Raw genomic sequence first — 22,571 nt, forward strand, 5'->3', positions numbered from 1 at the left:
CAAACCAGGGGGGGACATCACAGCGGTTATGACTGTGTTTTATATAATGTCTACGGATGTGTCCCAGTAGTTTGCTCCACTGAAGTAAAAAGAGCTCACGCAGTGGAACGGGTGCATTATGTGACAGAAAATATGGATTCATTAATTTAGTGTCATAAACGTGTTTGTCAAATGGATTACCTGCAATAAACAGCATCATTACTGTTTTATATAACAACACTAAAATAGAAAGATTGCGTCCACAAAATAACTCAAAATTTTGAAAAGCAATTCTTCAGAAGAAAAAAAAGAACCCTGAGTAATATAATGAAATAATCTTTCTGGGATGTCATGGACATAAAAACAGCAATATCCTTCAACGGAGGGGACAGCAGCCAGTGGCCTACGAGGCACAATTATTGTTGTTAGGAGTCTGACAGAGCCTAAGTGCTAGAAGAGAAAAACACGTCATTCTCTATCCATTTCAAGGTGGAGAAAGAAAAGGGAAACAAAACAAGGAGAATGACAGTCACTGCAAACAAATCCACCACAAAACAGCAAACCAAAGTGAGCATCGTTGTGATGTGTTCTTGCCTCACATCTGGCTGAAGATAACAAGACATCTCGCTGTTTTAATGTTTTCTATGTGTTTGTAAAGTCCTACCTCCATCATGTCTATCAGCCACAGCAGTCTCTCCTACAGAGGGGGATAAGGGGGGCAAGCTGATTACATTTGTATTTATTTTTTTCGTGGTGACGGGGCAGGAGGAGTGGGTTGCTGAGTCGTAACACAAACATGACATCACGCATGCCGAAAAGACTTTGAGTCTGAGTCTCAACAGGTGGGCAGCGAAATGTGTCAGGGTTCCACCTCAGAAAAACACAGCGGGAAAAAGATCTGACAGAACTACTCTATAGAAATAAATCACATCCTTATCTCTAGCTGCGTGTCATACTCAGAACCAGCAGAAAGAGAGGGATGAGCAGACAGACAGCCAAGCAGAATCTGAACTTCAAAGAAACTGACAGGAAAGCAGACCGGAAAATAAAAAGGCAACAATTGGACCCATCCATCCTGTTATTTGTACCGGGCACAACTATTGCTTTGCGTGCAAACAAAATGTATATCAAAATTAAGAAGAAAAAAAAAGATTCACCCTGCATTTAATATTCTTAAGGTAAGATCAGGGTGCTTGCTCTTTTTCCAAATTAAAATTCCAGACTTTTCCCAGACTTTTTTAAAACTGATATTTTTTTTCCCAAGACCTTAACTTTACGTACTTGTATACTTGTGTGCCTACTGCCTACTTCATTGGTTGAGATTGTACCAATTGTGTTTATTAGAAATGTTTGTTAGAATTTTTTATAGGCTAGTATTCAATGAACGAATGCATTATTCACAGTAAATTATGTTTTTACTGATGAAAACGTTTCAAAACATGAAAATCACAAGTACATGCATTTCACATCAAACAAGTGTCACAAAGACTATCTATAAAAACACATGAATGGATGGATGAATGTATGTAGAATTCAGTCTCTTCACTCGCATCTTATTTTTTCTGTCCTTGACATGACTGATCTTATCTTTATGTTATCTCATTTTAACTAACAAGCTGTATCACAACACATAAAAGTGCATATTTGACCTAGCTCACTCGGTAAGAACAAAAAATAAACTATTTTTATAGTTTATAGTTAAATAAACTATAAGTTTTATAGCCTACCTCTATTTCTCATTTCACAATGCCTTTGAGCATACTGTAAAATTCTAGCATACATTTTTTCCCCATACTTTATTAAGACTTTCACACAAAATTCAAGACTTTTCAAGGTCTGGAAAACAGTGTTTCAAAATTCCATACTTATTATTACTTATCGCCACAGAGGGTTTATCACTACAGACTAAAGAGGAGCTCAAAGGTGACTCCACCAGTAAGCCGAGCTTACCCGTGCAGAACTGAGGGTGGTGTTGGTCATGAAGCTGGCCGAGGACGAGGTCAGCGTATCTGGATAGGACACCATGGACAGAGAGTCTACCTGCAGAGCTGTGGCTCCAGCTGTCCCCTGTCGTGCTTTTAGAGCCTGAATTTCACGCCGAAGCACGAGCCCATCAAAGCGCTCCAGGTCCTGCGGGGTGACCAAGCCCCGTACCTCTGAGAGCAGAGAGAACTGCGGAGAAGCAGATGATGACAGCGAGTATGAAAAGAGGGGAAAAAATATGATGAAGCAGGCTCCAGTGGGATTAATAAACTGGGGTTAACTTCCACACCTTGAACTTGGAGGAGTGCTTCTATAAATAACACCTCACAGCACATTAGTGTTGAAGGGGTTAAAGTGGGACTGAGTCACTGTTTATACTAAATCCAAAGTTACACTACACGGTGCCCCCTGTACTCTGACTCCAGAGGGTCTGTAGAGAGTAGGGCTGGGCGATATATCGAGATTTTAATATATATTGATATATTTTCAAACGCGATATGGTACGAGACAATATCGTTTATATCGATTTGAAAAAAAAAAAAAAAAAATTATGATTTTGATATAGCTTATTTTGTGAAAAATTGACTTGAATGTTTTATTTGAGATTTGCACAAATGTTTTGTTATTTGCACAACTGTCAACTGTCTACATTGTATTAATTGCACAGTATATTTTAATTTAATTGTTATGCAGGAAAGGGATATTTGTTTTATTTTATTCAAGAAGCATTTTTATTTTATATATGCAGGCAGTTTATTTTTATTTCATTTGTTTTATACATTTTGATATTGTGTAGACCTCTGTTAATAAAAGGTACCTGTGTGACTGTTTTTTTAAGGGTTTGCCTCAGAAAAAATGAAGCTAACAGAGATGCTAACAGAGATGCTATGCTATAATGCTTTGGGGGAAACCCCAATTATGGCACAGAAAAAATATCGATATATATCGAGTATCGCCATTCAGCTAGAAAATATCGAGATATGACTTTTGGTCCATATTGACCAGCCCTAGTAGAGAGTGATGTATGAATGTGCGTACTGCTCTAGGCAAACGGGCACCTTAACATTGCTTTGAAAGACATCCTAACTATCTTGGGAATTAATTTTCCCATCCACGACCGGCCCAGGCTCAGTTATCCAAATCATAATCATCCCTCTCCTGTAATTTAGGCTTAAAATGACATTATGGCTCCTTTTTAGTCTCCATGTCGACTTTCACTGTCCTTTTTTGGGTGATCAATGATGACAGAGCTTCCTGTACTGTGTTGTTAGCAGCCCCTCTGTGAACCCATTGGTACCAGGTTGTGACTTTGCACCCCGACAGCTGCAGACACCGCAGCCCCAATCAAACAGCGCAGCTGCCGTCTTTAACCTATAATCATGCTGAATTTATCTTGTTATGCCCCGATTGTAAAATCATAATGTAATCTGCAGCTGAGCAGACAGCTAATGGTTGTTGGACAACACTTCCTACTCTACTACAAAGTGCTCATTTCTTTGTCTGATGAGTTACAGAGACATGTAAATGAGAACAACAATAGTTTGGACATTATTGTTTTCAAACACTATCATCAAAGGGAGAGGGGAAGACAAAAACTGCTTAATCATGCAGATTGCTTTATAAATCTGCTTCTCTTTCAATAAGTACTAAAATGATAAAGTTGTTTTGTTGTGTTGAACTTGTAAGCACTGTCAAAAAGAAAAAAAAAAGAGAAATGCGTCATTAAGAGCCAGCTTTACGGCTTACGGCTTTATGGCTCATCAAAAACATTTGGAGGAGTGATTGGCCATGCGAAAAAAAAGAAAAAATTAAAAGGCTCACTCAACAAAGTTTTAGGCGGATTCTGGATCTCATCTCCTCAGCGCAGCCACTTACTGTTCAAACACAACTTTTTAGGCTGACTTTTTTTTTTTATTATATTTTTATCCCGTTTTTTTCCCATTTTTACCACCCCGTGCTCCTACCTAAGTGACAGTCCTGGGCATTGCTATCCTCTACCAACCCCGGGAGGCCCTGCACTGAGCTCAGGTCTCCTCCTTAACCTGAGGAGTGAGCAGGCCGCATCTTTTCACCAGACAGGGTGGGGTTTCTCCGGCCGAACGTAGCGCGTGGAAGGATCATGTTATTCCGGCCAGATCCTCCCCACCCCATCTGGCGCCCCGGTTGGCCAGAGGGGGCATGTGTAGCCCAGGACTGTGTGCATGTTTTTGTGAGGGTAGCTCACATTAGCTACCCAAGGGAACACGGGGAGAACATGCAAACTCCATTTTTTTAGGCTGACTTGATGCTGAAACGAAGATGAATGCTCCTTTGTCACAAAGTAAAACAGATTCACTTTGGCCGAAACTGCATTCCATACTGTATATCCATCCATCTATTTTATCTGCCTGCTTGTTCTTATTCAGGGTCACGGGTCTGCAGGAATCACTCCCAGCTTCTTTGGGTAAAAGTCTGGGGTAGACAAGTCCATACATGGAAGAACAACCACACACGCACACCTTAACTCACTCCTACAGGTAATTTACAATCACCGCTGACACTCTGACATCCTGAGGAACGCAGAAGAATATAGAGAGAAAGCACTGGATTTCATTCTTTCCTCTGGCAAAATCAAGAGGCTGTCAGGACACAGGGATGAAGTAAAAACAATGGGCTGCTATAAAAATGTAAACATCTTCTGACGGCTCGGATAACTTCCCTGTGAGGAAAACCTTGTTCTTCTCTCGTATAGCTCACCTTTGCATGCGTGTTTAGCAGCTCGAACAGGGCCATGACCAGCTGCTCCACACCGATGTGTCCGTCCCGGTACTCCTCCACGTAGTAGCCCATGGTCTGACGCTCCGCCTCCGTCAGCAGGTGTCGCGCTTGCTCCTCCAACATGGCCCGGGACTGGTTGACCAGACTGGACAGGGTCACCTGCGAGCCTGCCACGCCCTTATAAAACCCCGGCTGGTGTAAAAGGAAGAAGGGAAAAAAAGGGCAAACTTTGAGTGATTTCCTTGCCCAAAGTGATTTTCTTTCTTTTCTTTCTATCTATCCTCATTTCAACTAAGTAAATAGGACTTTTCAGTTGGACTCGGTTCTCATATTCAACAGTTTATTAGTTGAAACAGGTCACAGCTCAAACTACAAGAGGCACACACATGCACAACATAGACAGCACAAAGTATATAAATGAAATACAATAACACTGAAATCATTAACATCAAAAACAAATATAAAATGTAGCATATAATGCATAATGTGTTTCACTGCATGATCATTGCAACAGTCACAATCACCATTCAAATCAAGGTGCTAATGTTCAGCGTTAGCATGTGTTGCGAGAGGTGTCGGCATCCAGGTCCCCATCTTTAATTCCACCTGATTTCTTTTGTTTTGCTGCTTTTGCTGTACCTCCGTAGCTGCTAGAGCAAAACTGTAACAGCGGTTCAACGGAGGCACAGCCTGCAAAAGAGGCAGGTGGAGTGGAGTTAAGTTGCTGACTCCATTCCTGTGGAAACTAAGTCAATTTTGAAAAAGAAACAATATAATGTGTCCTTTAAAGAGAGCAGGATAGAGGAAATGGATTTAGGGTAAAAATTGGGGATAACCACTCAGGCCCTGGGGTAACAGTGGAACCTTATCAGTGTGCACGCACAACAAAGTAAGACAATTAACTGTATCAACATGTACTTGAAGCATCCAAATGTATTTATATACCAAATGCATAAATCATCACTGCAGTTCCGTCTTCCTGGTCTGTCCTCCATCCTTAGCGCTTCTGCTGCTAACACAACAGGTTATTAGAGGACAGGAAGTGTGCGGTTCACACACATGTTGAGTATCAGCTGATCCTGTCAAAGTAAAAACGGCATCTGGGGAATTTATGAGATCCAAATCAAACATTACATTCAAAAGAACAATTAAAGCCTGTATGTTAAGGAAATATAACGAAAAATGTTGAGTTTGATTGACATACCCGTAGGCAGTGGTAATTTTATTTTAATGTTATTTTAATTTTATTTTAGTTGTTTTTATTCACTTAGTTGTTGTTTTTTTTTATTATTATTTTTAATTTATGTTATTTGTGAAAGGGGCAGATCAGAAAAGATTCTTCTTCTTTCTGCTCCCTTTTCATTCATAAGTTAGGAACATTTGTATTTGTGTTTGTATTAAATTGTTTTGTTTTTTGAATGAAATAAAGAATAAAATGAAATGAAAAATGAAATGTCAACATCACTTCTTAGTTACATATGTTTTTTTCTTTCTTTCTGTTTGCCCCTTTTCTTCTCTCATTTATCTACCCCCTGCAGAGCAACTTCCCTTTAATTAACTCAATCAAAGACACCACTTCAGAGTCAGAGCTTCACCTCCGGCATCCATCTGAATTTTAAGACAGAAAACAAAATAAACTGGATCGGTGCAATTCTTCCCCTCCTGCATCTTTTCTTTGTATTTTGACCTCATCCTTGGCCGTTGTCCACTCCACACCCTCCGTATTATCAACACCAGTTGTTGCAGTGTCCTGGACTGAGGAGAGCTAACAAATTTTTAATGCCCAAGGTGAATTGAGGCGCTACTCTGCCTGAATCTTAATAGCTGCAATGCTTACCACGAGATTTTTTCTTAAAGTGTCCGTGTCCCTGTTACTTAACTCAAGGGCACAATGGAGTGCAGCGATGGGACCGCACCAGGAAATAGCTGTCTATAGCTGTCAAATTAGAAGGCAGATTGACACTTGAGGGAGCTATAAAGCAGCTCGTCACGCAGCTGGAGTTGAGCACCTTCATTCACCCGCTAATAAGGTCTCCTGTTCTTATAGTCAGGGCCGAAAATTGAAAAAGCCCCTTAGAAAACAACATAGTAGGCATTTTTGAGGAAAAGCACTTTCTCTATTGTTTCTGTAGGATTTTTTTGTGCTGAATCCATTTCTGCCATATGCTAAGCTGTCAAAGTTATCGTTTAGTCATAATTATTGATTAATTAGCACAACTATTGATTTGTCGTCTAAAGTTAGAAATGGTGATCAGTTTCCTATTTGTCAATAGTAGATATATGATTGTTTGGTATCAATGTAAAGGGGACCTTCTCAGCTTTTATCTGAGCCCATGGTTGTGTTTTTCTGACAAACATAGAGGTCACACGGCCTCCTTAAACCATAAATTACACACATTTCCATACAATTTTTCGCCTAAACTATCTAGTTAATTTTATCTTGTGGGATCAAGAGATATCAACGACCCAAAAGACAACAACCACAATACCCAATGGACTTTGAGGAGTCAGGAAATGTATGATATAACCATACTTTTTCTTTGTGAGAAGTTATTATAAGGCTTGAAATAGCTGTAACCAGCTCAGTCCCATTCACCACCATTCATTCTTTGGACCAGCATTTTGTAAAGACTACCACATTATTAGTAACTAACTAACTCTAACTCTAACTAACTCATTTCTTTTAATTGTGATGTGAGCCCTGTTAGGGACGAGTGTTGCAAATTAGCATTCGCTATAAACACTGATTCAGGCATCACATAGCCATTTATGTCTGTCTATGTTTTCTGTATCTGTCCCTTCCAAATAAACAAATGAAATGAAATGTAAGCAACATTCAAAGGCCTGAAGGATTTTCATCAATTTAATTCATCAAAAATTTCACTGAAGAATCACATTTTTCCCCTCCTTGAACCCCCACCTTACTGTGGTGGAGGGGTTTGTGTGCCCGAGTGATCCTAGGAGCTATGTTGTCGGGGGCATTACGCCCCTGGTAGGGACTCCCATGGCAAACGGGTCCTAGGTGACGGGCCAGACTAAGAACGGTTCACGCCAATCATGGAGGAGAAAGAACAAAGGACCGTAACGTCGCCCGGATCGGCGTCACCGGGGCCCCGCCCTGGAGCCAGGCCTGGGGTTGGGGCTCGTACTCTGGAGTTGCCCAGGGTGAGAGGCGGCGGGCTGGTGTGGGCTTCGTTATAGCCCCCCAGCTCAGCCGCCATGTGTTGGCGTTCACCCCGGTGAATGAGAGGGTTGCTTCCCTGCGCCTTCGGGTCGGGAAAAGGTCTCTCACTGTTGTTTGTGCCTACGGGCCGAATAGCAGTGCAGAGTACCCGGCCTTCTTGGAGTCCCTGGGAGGAGTACTGGATAGTGCTCCAACTGGGGACTCCATGGTTCTACTGGGGGACTTCAACGCTCACGTGGGCAATGACAGTGATACCTGGAGAGGCGTGATTGGGAGGAACGGCCTCCCCGATCTGAACCCGAGCAGTGTTTTGTTGTTGGACTTCTGTGCTAGTCACAGTTTGTCCATAACGAACACCATGTTCAAGCATAAGGGTGTCCATCAGTGTACGTGGCACCAGGACACCCTAGGACGGAGGTCAATGATCGACTTTGTTGTCATTTCATCTGACCTTCGGCCGCATGTCTTGGACACTCGGGTGAAGAGAGGGGCTGAGCTGTCAACTGATCACCACCTGGTGGTGAGTTGGATGCACTGGCGGAGGAGGAGGTTGGACAGACCGGGCAGACCCAAACGGATTGTGAGGGTCTGTTGGGAACGTCTGGCTGAGCCCTCTGTCAGGGACATCTTCAACTCTCACCTCCGAGAAAATTTCTCTCGGATCACGGGGGAGGCGGGGGACATCGTTCAATGCCTCCATTGTCGGCGCGGCGGCTCGAAGTTGTGGACGCAAGGTCTCCGGTGCCTGTCGTGGCGGCAATCCTAGAACCCGGTGGTGGACACCGGAAGTACAGGATGTCGTCAGACTGAAGAAGGAGTCCTACCGGGCTATGTTGGCCGGTGGGACTCGTGACGCAGTAGATAGGTACCGGCAGGCCAAGCGGGCCGCGGCTCGGGCAGTCCTGGAGGCAAAAACTCGGGTCTGGGAGGAGTTCGGGGAGGCCATGGAGGAAGAGTTTCGGTCGCCCTCGAGGAAATTCTGGAGGACCGTTTGGCGCTTCAGAAGGGGGAAGCAGTACTCTGCCGGCACCATTTACGGTGTGGGTGGGGAGCTGTTGACCTCGACTGGGGACATTGTCGGACGGTGGAAGGAATACTTCGAGGATCTCCTCAACTCGACATGCCTTCCACTGAGGAAGCAGAGAGTGGGGACTCTGGGGCGTGCTCATCCATCACCCAAGCCGAGGTCACCGAGGTGGTTCATAAGCTCCTCAGTGGCACCGGGGGTGGATGAGATTCGCCCTGAGTACCTCAAGTCTCTGGATGTCGTAGGGCTGTCTTGGTTGACACGCGTCTGCGACATTGCATGGAAGAAGGGGACAGTACCGCTGGAGTGGCAAACCGGGGTGGTGGTCCCTCTGTTTAAAAAGGGGGACCGGAGAGTGTGTTCCAACTACAGGGGGATCACACTTCTCAGCCTCCCTGGGAAAGTCTACGCCAGGGTACTGGAGAGGAGATTACGGCCGATAGTCGAACCTCGGATTCAGGAGGAACAATGCGGTTTTCGTCCCGGTCATGGAACACTGGACCAGCTCTACACCCTCCGCAGGGTGCTCGAGGGTTCATGGGAATTTGCCCAACCAGTCCACATGTGTTTTGTCATGTCATTTTGGCATTTGACCGTGTCCCTCGTGCCATTTTGTGGGGTGTGCTCAGTAAGTATGGAGTCCGGGGCCCTCTACTAGGGGCTGTCCAGTCTCTGTATGATCGAAGCAGGAGTCTGGTTCGCATTGCCGGCAGTAAGTCAGACTTGTTCCCGGTGCATGTCCGGCAGGTCTGCCCTTTGTCACCGGTCCTGTTCATAATTTTTATGGACAGGATTTCTAGGCGCAGCCAGGGGCCGGAGGGGATCCGGTTTGAGAAACTCAGGATTTCATCTCTGCTTTTTGCAGATGATGTTGTCCTGTTGGCTTCATCAGACCGGGACCTTCAGCATGTGCTGGGGCGGTTTGAGGCCGAGTGCGACGCGGCAGGGATGAGAATCAGCACCTCCAAAACCGAGGCCATGGTTCTCCACCGGGAAAAGGTGGCGTGACTTCTCCGGGTGGGTGGAGAAGTCCTGCCTCAGGTGGAGGAGTTCAAGTATCTCGGGGTCTTGCTGCAGCTCGTCAGCTCATCTATGGAGAAGTTAAAGAGCATCTACCGCTAGATTCTCCTTTCATCAAGGCAGGGAAGAGTATCAGGCCATAATAGATGAATGTTACCAGCAGTGACTAAGTTTGTGGTATTGAACATGTTACTGGACATTCTTGTGCAATTGCTACAAAATAATTCGTTGTTTTTAGTTAATTTCTACAGAAGAATATTTATTTTATTATTATTATTTTATATTAAATACATATTTTACTGTATATTACAAATCATCTTGTGGGGACCCCCTGGCACCATCGAGCCCAAGGCTGGGGGCGTCTTAAGACCTCACTTAAATTTTTTTGTTCAAAGATATAAAAGTTTTATATCTGTGAACAAAAAAGATCAGAGAAACAAAGACATTGAAACAAAGAAACAATTTTAGTATCAACTTTGTTTTATTAAAACAAAGTTGATACTAAAATTGTTTCTTCTCCTTTTTTCCATATGAGAATCGATAAGAGAATCGATAAAGAATCGAATCGTTAAGCAGAATCGAAAATGGAATCGGAATCGAAAAAATCTTATCAATTCCCATCCCTATCCAGCACACAATCACCCACAAGATAGAAATAATATGGTGATATTATACATTTTCTGAAACTGTATATGAAAGTGAGTATTGCTGTACTTGTTTTTTTATGTCTCTGGTATTCCTAGGTGTCACAGAGTAAATACAAATAAAAATAACATAGGCGAAAATGGTGAAAAATTAACATTCTCTGGGGTTTCTGGAGCTCTATTGACCTCCAAGTATGTCAGAAAAGTTCAACTTTAGGTTTGAAAGACAGCTATAAATGTCTCCTTTAAAATGATACCAAACACAGTATTATTGGAACTTAGGAATTGCTTGATCTATGAGCCTAAACCAGGATAGGCAACAGCGTTTACAGTCCAATTTACCATAAGGGGTGGCCATCTTGAATGTGGGAATATAGAAAACCAGGGGTCTAATTTTTTTGGCATACGGTGGATTCTGGTTTGGGACACACTGATCTTTCAAAAAATGCTGTATGCCATCTTTTCCTCAAAAATGCCTACAGGGTTACATGATTCTGAAGTTACAGCCCAGTCTATTACTGGAAACAGGCCTTTTCTACTGTAAGACCACAGTTGTACTGTTAATGGACACAGCATCATTGAGCAGTCCGAGGTCAGTCATTGGCTGGGTTTGTTAAATGCCAAATAGGCTGATCTGTTCTTTTATTTGGATAACAATGCCTGTGTGCACCGAGGACATGAAATCAATAGAGAGCAGGCCGTTTAAACGCTTATCAAAAACTGGCACACTTACTGTAAATGCCACATGCCTTATTCAGCAATAACCCGACTGCATTTAACAATACAAAGCAGGGAAAAGGGATGTCGTACAAGTGTATCTCTTGTTTTATGGCAAAATACAGTATGTGTCATAATTGACACTAGCGGCATCAAAGTGACATGGATGGTTCAGCATGTTTAACCTCAGTTGCAATTGACTTATTTGAAAGAATAGCTCATATGAATATGTTTTTGACAGGCTCTCTTGGCTGTGTAGCCTCTCTAATGATGGGAAAGACAGACTCCCACCCTGCGTCTCATCTGACGAGGCAGGTACGGGACATGGATGGATGGATGGAGGAAAAGTAACTGCTTGGCTAAACAGAAACGAGCAATTTGAAGAAACAAGCAGGCAAAACAATAATGTGAGTGACTCAACATTTAAAATCAGCAGTTGTTTGTCACCCAGCCCGAATCATTGATTGCTCAATAGTCGATGGAGAAGCTTGTTAGCAATCAGCTAATTTGTTTTTCCAATTACTTGTCACCCATAGTGGTCTCTCCAAAATCCACCACTTCAGTTAATAATTTTCAATGAACTTTAAACTGAAACTGGGTTTTACGCCGGTACTTTGATAGTAATGAATGAACAGCCAATTGATTCCCATACATACACAGAGCTATGCAGGGATGAGGCACTGGAGCAAAGATGGCATAACTGAGAGGGGCTGAGTATATTCAGTATTCTTACGTAGATCCCGTTTTTCATGTGCTTCAATGGTTTAATCAAAAGCACTTGAGAATTTATGTTTGAATGCTTTTATTGGCAAATACATACAATTCATTCAAAGAGCTGATATTAACATCTTCTGAAACTTGCTCTGGGATGAATGATATCAATTCTTGGAAATAGAAATCCTAAGCGATTGTGATCTGCATTACTTCCCTGTGTTGATCTCAATTTTCAGTTTTCTGAACGTCCACCAGTCTTTTGAGGACTGACTACGGATTCTCAGTGGGACACAGATGTGGGAAGATTCAGTGCCATGATCTGAGGAACTATGCTGTCACTTGTGACATAGTGTCCTCCTCACAAAGAAACAGGACACTTTCTTCCTTCCATGGAGCTGAATCTTTTTCTTTGAAGTTATTGGTTTTGCAGTTAATTGTCATTCAGATGCAGTTTCCTTGCACGTGAGACAATGTTGATGCAAGAGTTATGTAGTAGTTTCAACTGACCACTGTACTTGTTAACAAGTATCCTTGCGCTATCAAATATTAAACTAGCTAAAATTATTTAGTAGAGTGTCCTTCTTGATGGTGGCACTGATCACGTCTATCCTTGCAGAAAACATCTTAGTATTAAAACTTGAGGCCAATAGACCAACAGCACTTTGATCATGTTGCAGTCTTACAGCCTCAGAAGCATCAAGTTAATTAGTTTCTCACTTCCTTCAGCGACTCCTCATCTGATAAAAAGGTCAGCTGCACATGTTAACTTTATTGGGGTCTTTGCAAAGCAGACATATTTACAACAACAGTTGGCAGCGCGCACAATGAAGCTTGCAGTTCTTGTCCAACACTCGATGACGGCGCTCAAAACAGCCTTATTTTCATTCTGCCCACATGTGAGGAAGTGAAATCGACTACTGTGCTCCTAACTCAGTATGGGCCTGCTAATGGACTTCAGTGAGGGGATAGGGAGTGCTATAGATTCCCTGTTGTCTAAATCTGTCTCTTTGTGTGTGTGTGCGTAGGGTGTGTATTAGTTATTTTCTTGGAAAGCCTCCAAGTCAGCGAAAATCTTTCACGCATCAGAAAGTAAAATATTAGCTCCCGAATCCATACCTTTGACTGATTTGCAAAGAGGGATGGCTGATTTATGTAAAGCTGCTGGAAAGAACTTGACCTTTTGATCACCTTAAATCACTAAACATCTCTCATCGCTACCAGCGACAGATGACACTTATTTTACGTTTGGCATTGACTAAACAGAAGCAGCCAAAATCCATATATGTTTCACATGACTACTGGCTAATTTCATCTGGCATAAACATTTAAGAAGCTGATTTCACTCAATCAGATAAACTCAATGTTTGATAACTTTCACTCAATATCCTGAATCAGAGCTTTTATTCTTTCATTCAACTTAAACAGACTCCAAAATATAACCCATACAAATAAAGATAATACCTCATATTTACTGAAAGGTCAGTCTTCAGCATTTGTGATTAGCGTTTATGTTTCTTTTTTTTCTTTAATTAAATGGTGTTTTAACAGAACACAGCGTAGCATTTATGGCGGTTTATTCAGAGGAGCTGATGGATTAAACAAGCAATCCTGCTGATTTCAATTTAAAACCACTAACCACCGAGTGAGGGCACGTAGGGCTGATTAAGTTCATAATCACAGAGAAAGCACTGAAAACTTGAGTTATTTTTGTTATTATGAACTGAGTATCTGTTTTATCATTCTTGAAATATGCTATTAATGCAAACCAGCAGATCTGTTACGTTAATCAGTAATGGATCTGGATAACAATCATTCTCGACAGTTATAGTTGGCTAAAACACAGAGTGTCAAGGTTTGACATTCCCTCCAGCTTTCAGTTTCTGTTTTGCCCCGCCTGTGTCCCATCTGCCCTGATTGTCTGCACCTGTGTCTCGTCATGTCTCGTTATCCCCTGTGTATATCTGGTCTTGTCATTCCCTTGTTCCCGGTCGGACCGTACTGTTCTTCCCTCCATGTGCTCCTGATTTTTGATCCCTGTTCATGTTAAGTTTAGATCCTGCCAAGCAGTGCTTTTTGTTTTTACCTTTGTGGAATAAATCCTTTTGTTTTTTGAGACCTCCGGCCTCCCTCTCTCTCCTGCGTTTGGGTCCACACCTTACCCCCAGACGTGACAGAGAGCAAAAGACCACAAAGTACAGTCTGAACTCTAACATTGACCTGCTGTTCCCCAACTCGGCTGTATGGAGAATAAAATCCCACCAAAGCACTTCACAGCTGCTTCTGTAGAGCATCCGCTTTGCTGTCCTCAAAATGTCATGTCAATGTTTTGTCCTCTGCACGTTCGGTTAATTCTGTAAAAACAACTCTGCAGTTATTAATTGCTCCTCACTAGCTCGTTGAGACACTTCAGCTTCACTGCACATGTGAAAACTGTGTTTAGGAAACAACTACAACAGCAGAGAGGGAGTTCAGAGTAATTCAGTTGGACAACAATAGTTCCTGCCATATATGGTTGCTACAAATGCATGTTTTTTTCTTTTTATTTACATCTTTTGTAAAACCGAATATTGGTAATATTAAAGACTGTTTAGGAAAAGTAAATTACCGGTTGTTAAAGTGTCACCGGCCACAACATTAGACAAATGACCAAAATAAAAATCTCGTGGATGTATAACAAAGAATTTCGCCTTCCTACCATCAATATTTGAATAAATGCTAACTAAATCCCCACATGTCAGGGCCTGACTGAATTGCTATCTTGCACTGTACAGTAAATAAGATGAACTAGGACAGCCTACCAGGTATACGGTCCACTGCTGAACGTATCCCAAAGGCCATGTAGAAGCACAAAACGCAATAAGGAAGGATATAGAATAGCAAACGAACACTTAAACACATTGACTAAAGTAAGATAGAGTGTTGAGTTAATTGCTGGGAACACTAAAGAGACTGTGGTGAGCTGCTGCAGCAAGAGTATTGATCCTGCAAGCCTCCCCAGGCACGCTTCGGAGCCAAACCACCTTTTTTTTTCCCTTAAAGGTGAAGTTTGACAAAGAAATCCTGCTACATATTAGAAAATAAAATACAATATATTGTTTTTGTTTTATCATGGAAATAAAACGTGGGCACACAGACCCAACATTCAGGCATCATGCAGAGAAAGAAATGAAAAGTCTTCAAATCTACAAAACCACAATGCAAAAGACAGGAGTCTTGTTTTAGCCACAAACCTCCTGCTGGGGTATGTTATTTACATTAGGCTCAAGTGAACTTGCTTTGCTTAACATGGCTTTTACAAGCTCAATAAATCTTCAGACATTCTGTTGTATTATTTATCTTGCTCCTTCGCTCTATTCAGCAGTTAATGTGCTTCCTCCTTTTTGGCTGAGTCAATGGTGAGGTGGGAGTAAGCGTATTTCATCGATGTTCATCAGATTGTTGCTGCGGTTGTCCTGAATGGATCCGCATGCAGCGGGGCAGAAGCAGGACTGGCTAACACTCAGGAATGATTGATCTTGAAATCACACTCCAGCGCTGCTTCCAGCCAAGGACAATCGCGATGATAGCGATGACATCAGCTTCTTCAAATCGATCTTTTCTGTGCAGTAGCTGTCTATTCACAACCAAATCTTCATTATAGGGGGATCCAAAAACTGAGCAAGAATCCACTTATTAAGCCATACGTTTAATGCAGTATCTGAAGAAAGTAAACATTTTCTAGTAAGATGTTTGTTATTTCTTCTTGTTTATTCTCAAAGTGAAATAACAAATACATGTGTTTTGAGGATATGTCATGAATTTTAATTCATGATCGTAATCATAAATGATAGCCTGACGATGGTACCATGACTAGTACACCAAGAGGATTTTAAAGTTTATGTTTAAAGGTTTTTTTTTTTATAAACAGTTTAAAGCAGTGGATAATCATGTCCATCTTTCCCTCAGGCCAAACTAGCTTACTTTCAACCAGGGGTCTAAGGACTGAGAACTACTGTGTGACCCACTATTAATGAATTAGCTCAGCTCTCTAGTTTGGCCTTTGGGCTGTAGGATTGTGGGAGGGAGGTTTGTGTGGAATGTGGGGTACGGTGACTAAAGGGATTAAGTGTCTACAAGCAGCCGGCAAAGGTAGAGATGAAGAGAACAGAAATCTCTTTGCTTGTTTAAACTGCACAATCTGAGAGTGATGCTGACACAGTGTGAGGTCACAGCAATGGGGGTCGACTAACAGACGCTGCCTGGCTCACTCGGATGAGCTACAGAGCTATGAATTATCATGCTGCGCCCAAAACACCTGCTGCAATGCATCTGACTTTTAATGCCCCCAGACACATTATCATGCGTGCACAGAGCAGCCATTACGTCTGCATGTACTTCAGCTGGTACAGTTTATTCCCAGCTTGTTTACTTCCTCATCAAAACTGCGGTTTTATTGCAAATATTTTTTTCCCCCCTCCAACTCTTCAGAAAGCACATTGTGTTCTCACAAGCATGTTAGGGATTTCTAGAGCAGCTGTAAAAACTAAGCCTTGATAACGACGGCTTTGTTCAGCAACTAACAACTTATGTACAAAAGATGAAAAATGGGCATACACTCAAATATTTCAAGTATGACAGCTAACAAAAAGACTTCTACAAAAAAACGTACTTCCTTTCTTGATGGAGTGACAAACTACAATCGGCATTACGTCCTGAGGGTGGTGGATGTACTCTCTGTCCACCAGTTTAGCTGATGTGAAAATAGCTTGTACGTGGGGTTGTGTAGGAGGTCATTGTCATTTTGAGTGTTCTTTTACTTCCTAAACTGTTTTTTTCCTAAGCTGTTGCCTCAAAAGAGGTCACATTATATTTTCTGTGGCTTTCCCTTAGTGGGTTAGAAAAAGTGTATTTATGTATATTATATGTTTGAGTATATTTTATATATATAAAAAAAATGTTTGTTTTTTTTAATACAATTACATACTTGTTATTGTTAGACATTGCAACTTTAAAGGGGACCTATTATGGCATTTAATGTATATTTTAAACAGGCTTTGAATGTCTTAAAAACAATCAAAAGCTTGTTTTTTCTACATAAAACAGAAATTCAGCCTGTGGGTCATGTCTCTAGTTTTACCGCTTCTAACCTCCTTTTCTATGAGGGATTCTGAGAGGGAGGGGCTATGATAATGAGGCTCTGTGCTGATTGGCTGCCTGAATGACGTGTATCAGGGGAGGGCACAAAGCCTCGCTCTGGCAGAAGAGCAGCCGGCTGCGTACAATATTAATTATTAAACCGTGTCCCATGCGATGCGAGCGTCAGCGACAAAATCAATTCCATTGCTTTATTTTCTATTTGACTGTCCTAACTGGCCGAGAGTTTAACGGTTTCAGTGTGGACAGAGAGCGTCCGATGTCACGCAGCTCGACGCGATAGTCGGACACTCGAATGCAGTTACACGGTGTAAATGGATCTTAAAGCCTGATTTACGGTTCTGCATTAAATCGACGCCATAGGCTCTGCGTTGGTGAAACGCGGAACCATAAATCAGCCTTTAGTTCCCTGAAGAGGGATCCGGGTCACCTCGTCTTAAAGGCCCTGACACACCAAGCCGAAAAGCGGCCGTCGGCCATCGGTGAGCGTCGGTGCTCGTCTGTCGGGCTAGTTTCCCCGGTGTGTCCTGCACGTCGCCACAGGTCGGGCGCCCGTCGGCAGCTTTTCAGCCGATTCGACATGTTGAATCGGCATCGGCGGGTCGGTCAAACAGCTCACTGTGATTGGCTGTTCAGGTAGCGAATCAGTGCACAAGAAGAGAAACGGAAGTGACGAAAGTAAACAAAAGGCGAAGGATAAGAGGACCATGGATGTATTATATTAGAAGAGGACACACAGGCTGTATCAGAATTCGGATCCAGAACCTGGGCTCAGTTTATCCAAATAACGCCTGTTAAGAAATTTGATCCGATGTTTCGGGGATCAAAAGAGCCGCCGGCCCCGGGGAGCAGCAGCAGCTCACGGCCAGCGATGTGATCGCTGGGTCAACCTGCCGTCGTCCTGGGGAGAAACCTGCAGCTCTTTGGAGCATTACCGCCGGCTGAAATAAATCATTTAGGAAGATAAATGTTGGTTTAATAGATGAAATCTAACAGTTGTAGCTGCCACATTAGTTTTTCTGAATATAAAGTGAAGCTTCATGTTTTTACTAGATAGATAGAACTTTATTCATCTATCTAGTAAAAAAAGAAAACATGAAGCTTCACTTTATATTCAGACAAAACTACAAACTACAGACAAAACAAAGCCGGCGGAGTTAGTTGTGGGCGTGGTCTCAGCAGCGGAGGCCGACTGAGGCGTGGTTTGCATTTTGCTTACATAACGAAAAGGCGCAAATCTGAACGGCTCGTAAAATTCACGTGACACTGGAAGGATCCTCCGGGCGGCTGTACAGAACCTGCCGAATTTGGTTGCTTTCCTCCTTCTCTGTGTTGGCAAGGTGAGGGGAGACCACTTGATATATGTTAAAGCAAGAAAAAACGTGTTTTTCATAATGGATCCCCTTTAAAGTTCCTCAAAACCTTCATGCATTAAATTCCTACTATAACTTTTCTCAAAAGCTTTCAGTTGTTATGAAAAGCTATAAAAACACTGGTTTACTTTCAGTTTAGTCCACTGCTTCATCACTTTATCTCAAATACAGCCTTGAACTTTTGTCATATCACCTCAATTTCACAGGAAAAAAAGAAGAAGAAAAGGAAGAATTTCTTTCACAATCAAGAAAAGGCATGATGACAGCATTTCCGATTTGTCGTCTCATCCTGTCACAGTCCAACCTCACCAGTTCCTGGTGTTTCTAAATGACATTAGTACAGTTCAGCTGATGAGAAATGGCACAAAATGACTTCAGTTCTTGTCCATGAACTATTTATAATATTAAGAAGGTGCCATTGATTGGAAATATTAGGAATTATTTCAAGATTGGGTGCTGGCCAGTTTCGAGTTTTACAGCCTGAGAAGGAAAGCTTCAATAAAAATGGGAATAATCCCACAACAGTAGTGTGTAGTATGACCAGCACAGCATATCAAAGTCTATAACTTTCTTTTAAACCCTCATCAGGCCCATGTCTGGAGGAAATGTGTTCCTCTTCTTCTCAAAGTCTCTCCCACCTGAAACAACATTTTATGTGTTCTTCTCGTGGCGCTGTGTGGCCTCCCTGCACTGCCAGGGGCAGACTGTCCATCAGGGCGTCCATAATGAAAAGTGAGCTCTCCCTCTCACCTTTCTCTTTCGCTGCCGTCAGCTGCTGTCTCATCCAACTTTCCTTTTATTCCAGCCCTCCCACAAACTCTGTCTGTCTTTGCAAAGTCACAGTCAAAGTCGGGTAAGTCAGTGGCGGTACACTTTATGGTGAGTGAATGCCTCACAGTTTTATGGTAAAAGGTTTTAACGTCATATCTGCATTGATTTTAGATTTGATGTAAAAAGTATCCTCCACCACTTTAGCCAAGGGGTTAAAATATAAAACTAATTTCAGACAATCTATTACCAGGAGCAAAGCCGCCTGGGAGATTTGCGAGGCCCTGTGCGAAATGGCTGGGGGGGCCCTCGCACAGGCCATTTCGCAAAATTTGGGGGTTTTTTGGGTCGGATCGGGTGTCTATATACGCAATTTTAACTCTCCAATTAGCAAAATACTGGATACCTTCCCCTGCCTCATCATCACCTGGGCTTGCCTCGACGCGGGGCCCCACGGCTGCTTGAGACCCGGTCGGATCGGTGATTTTTGTAACAAATTTATCAAACAAGCCTTTCAGAGAGGCATTAAACTCTTCCATTTTCTTTAGTTTTTTTCTTTTTTCATCCCCTGATGGAAATTTCCTGAATCTGTCTCGTTCTCTCGACATTGTGTGACAGTTTGTTCCAACTCCACCCGTCTGGATCAGAGCAGCTTGTGTCTGCGCTTGGTCTGATCAGTTGTATTGAACAACAGACACGTGCATCATTGCACATATATTTATTGATATGCACAGACTAGTACACATTTAGGTCTGTAATGGAACGTGACTGTTGATATTTATAAGGGAAAAAACGAAAAAAATTTGAAAAAAAAAAATTTGAAAAAAAAAGAAATTGGAAAAAAAAAAAAAAAAAAAAAAGAAAAAAACGGCCCATAGCGCAAGGCCCCCTGGGGCGCGAGGCCCCGTGCGGTCGCACGGTTTGCACACCCCTTGCGGCGGCCCTGACCAGGAGACTGTGACCTACTATGGTCAAATGTCCAGAGACTCTTTTTTTAAACTACACATTTACAGTACAGCTCTTTTTAGAACAAATAGTTTAAAGTTGCATGAGATAACACACTCCACCCACCGAGACAGGGAAGAGCTGTGAAATCTAACGAGAAATTCTGTGTGCAAAGCTTTCTGGTATCATACAGAAAGTAGCAAGAAAAAAGTATGTGACCCTGGGTAAATGTATTTTCCCAATAAATAACAATTCAGTACACTTATGTCATTTGTGCAGCTATCTGTTAGGGTTTATTTGACAAAGTTACGACAGCATCTGATGACGCGACTTGGATGATGCTTCCAGCATCAGTGTTGTTCTCGTTCACGAAAACGGAAACGAAATATGTTCGTCAACGCCCATTTTTCCCCGGACGAAAACGAGACCGGACTAGAAAAAAAACACGTGTATAAACAATAACTAGGACTAAATCATTATGCAAGTTCGTTGACTAATAAAAACTAAACGAAAATATAGTTCACAAAATAAATACTCCGCTAAAATCTATGATCATTTTCGTTCATAAACAAAGACGACACGAAATATATAATTATAATGAACGTATCACTTCCTCCTGTCTCTTTCAATAGTATACGGCTGCAGACCCGGAGGCAGCAGATCTGAGCGCAGCAGATCTGAACCGCAGTTCTAGACGTCACAGAGCCCCCTACTGGATGACTGTAGAACTGCAACTAGTAGAACTGCACTGCAACTAAATCAGCGTTCCACCTTAATAAATATATGAAGATTTAATTGATAATGAGGCATGGAGCTTAAATATGAAGATTTAATTGATAATGAATCTCAATATATGAAGATTTAATTGATAATGAGGATGGAGCTTATAATTAAAGAACTTACTTCCAGGGTAAACGGCAGGGATTCGTAGCTCATTCAGCACTATTTCAGATGTCATTTGTAGAGCATAGGTCTTTGCTGGTAGGCTCTTTTTTTTTGTGGCAAGAGATTTAGATCATAGGCAGCACCAGTAGGTGCAGTTAAGACTGTTATCAAATTAAGGTGAAATTTTAAATTATTTCTTTAAATCATGAATGAGGCAATATAAAAAAATTAGTCTTTACTTGTTTTTAGCCTAATGACAATAAATATATATTTAAACACTGAGCAACCATAAACATCATAGATAATGTCGTGATTGAGGATTGGTATTTTACCATGTCTCTGCAGGACTGTTATATGCACAGAATTATAAAGGTGTTGCAATTGCGTGAATATGAAAAGAGACTGGGACAGAGAAGATGACAACTGTCTTGCCACTGACAGAGAGGACTAAGATGTGGCGTTTAGTGGGATATATTACCCCCAAAACTTGAACAGCATTGATCAAACCCACTACAACATAGTGTATTTGGGTGTCAAGTCCTCACTTTTGTTGTAGTAATCGTTAAAAAAAGAAATAAAGAAATAAAAACACTTTGATATACTGAAATGGTAAGTATGGTAGTATTAAGTCCAAAATTCCCAAACAGAACAATATAACATTTATTTAACAATATAACTTGGGGTAAACAATTGTCTCATCTTGATGAAATGTACAGTATATAATATATATTCAGTGCAGGTGCAGTCACATCCCACATTAAGGAGATCTGCAGAGAAAAAAAAACAGCTGAAAAAACACTCAATACAAATCACAATCAACACTGAAATACTTAAGATTCTGGAGCATAGCAAATTCATTATATTGACATTAACAGCATTACAAGGCCCATACAAACAGCATACAAGGCCCTTCCTTTCTGGATTGTTATGTGTACCTAAAAAAGAGTGTTCAATTAGTCCAAGTTAATATTTTTACACTGTTTTACAGACAAAACTGGGCCAAAACCTAATAACGGACAAATATACATTTTCATCTTATGCACTGGATTAACTAAATTTCTGTCCACAAAATATCTAAATATAGGCTATATAGTGATATAAATGTGAATAGTTATATAAACACACATAATGTATAATATGAATAAAAAGATAAGTTAAGATATTCCTTCAATTGTCCCACAATGGGGAAATCCACAGTCAAATGTCAAATTTAACTTAACAATATAGTTTGTGGATCATGTTAGGCATTTCACTGATTGATTAAATCACTTTTGCAGATCAATTAAGTGCCAATATATCTTGAAAAGAATGCACAAAAAATGTGATTCACGGTAATACTCACACTCCGGCCGGGTCGTCATCCATCTTGAGAAAAGGAGAAAAGAGCACGCTGCCGGAAAAAAACGAGACGTCTCGATCTGAACTGTTGATTTAGTTGCAGT

The 22,571-nt window shown here is 41.6% G+C and overlaps 1 protein-coding gene across 3 annotated transcripts in view; it reads right to left on the reverse strand.

Annotated features, from left to right (window-relative positions):
* whrna (whirlin a) overlaps window positions 1-22,571 on the reverse strand; it is a 210,592-nt gene that overhangs the window by 29,738 nt on the left and 158,283 nt on the right. For 2 of the 3 annotated variants that reach the window (XM_061734476.1, XM_061734474.1), the window contains exons 6-8: window positions 4,699-4,911; window positions 1,930-2,151; window positions 644-676 (exon numbers count right to left, since the gene is read on the reverse strand). In XM_061734476.1, coding sequence (XP_061590460.1) covers window positions 644-676; window positions 1,930-2,151; window positions 4,699-4,911 — 468 coding nt within the window. The remainder of the gene's footprint in view (window positions 1-643; window positions 677-1,929; window positions 2,152-4,698; window positions 4,912-22,571) is intronic. The other variant, XM_061734475.1, reaches the window with a different exon arrangement.

Source organism: Cololabis saira, chromosome 11 (assembly GCF_033807715.1).
Source record: "Cololabis saira isolate AMF1-May2022 chromosome 11, fColSai1.1, whole genome shotgun sequence".
Lineage (NCBI taxonomy): Eukaryota > Metazoa > Chordata > Actinopteri > Beloniformes > Belonidae > Cololabis > Cololabis saira.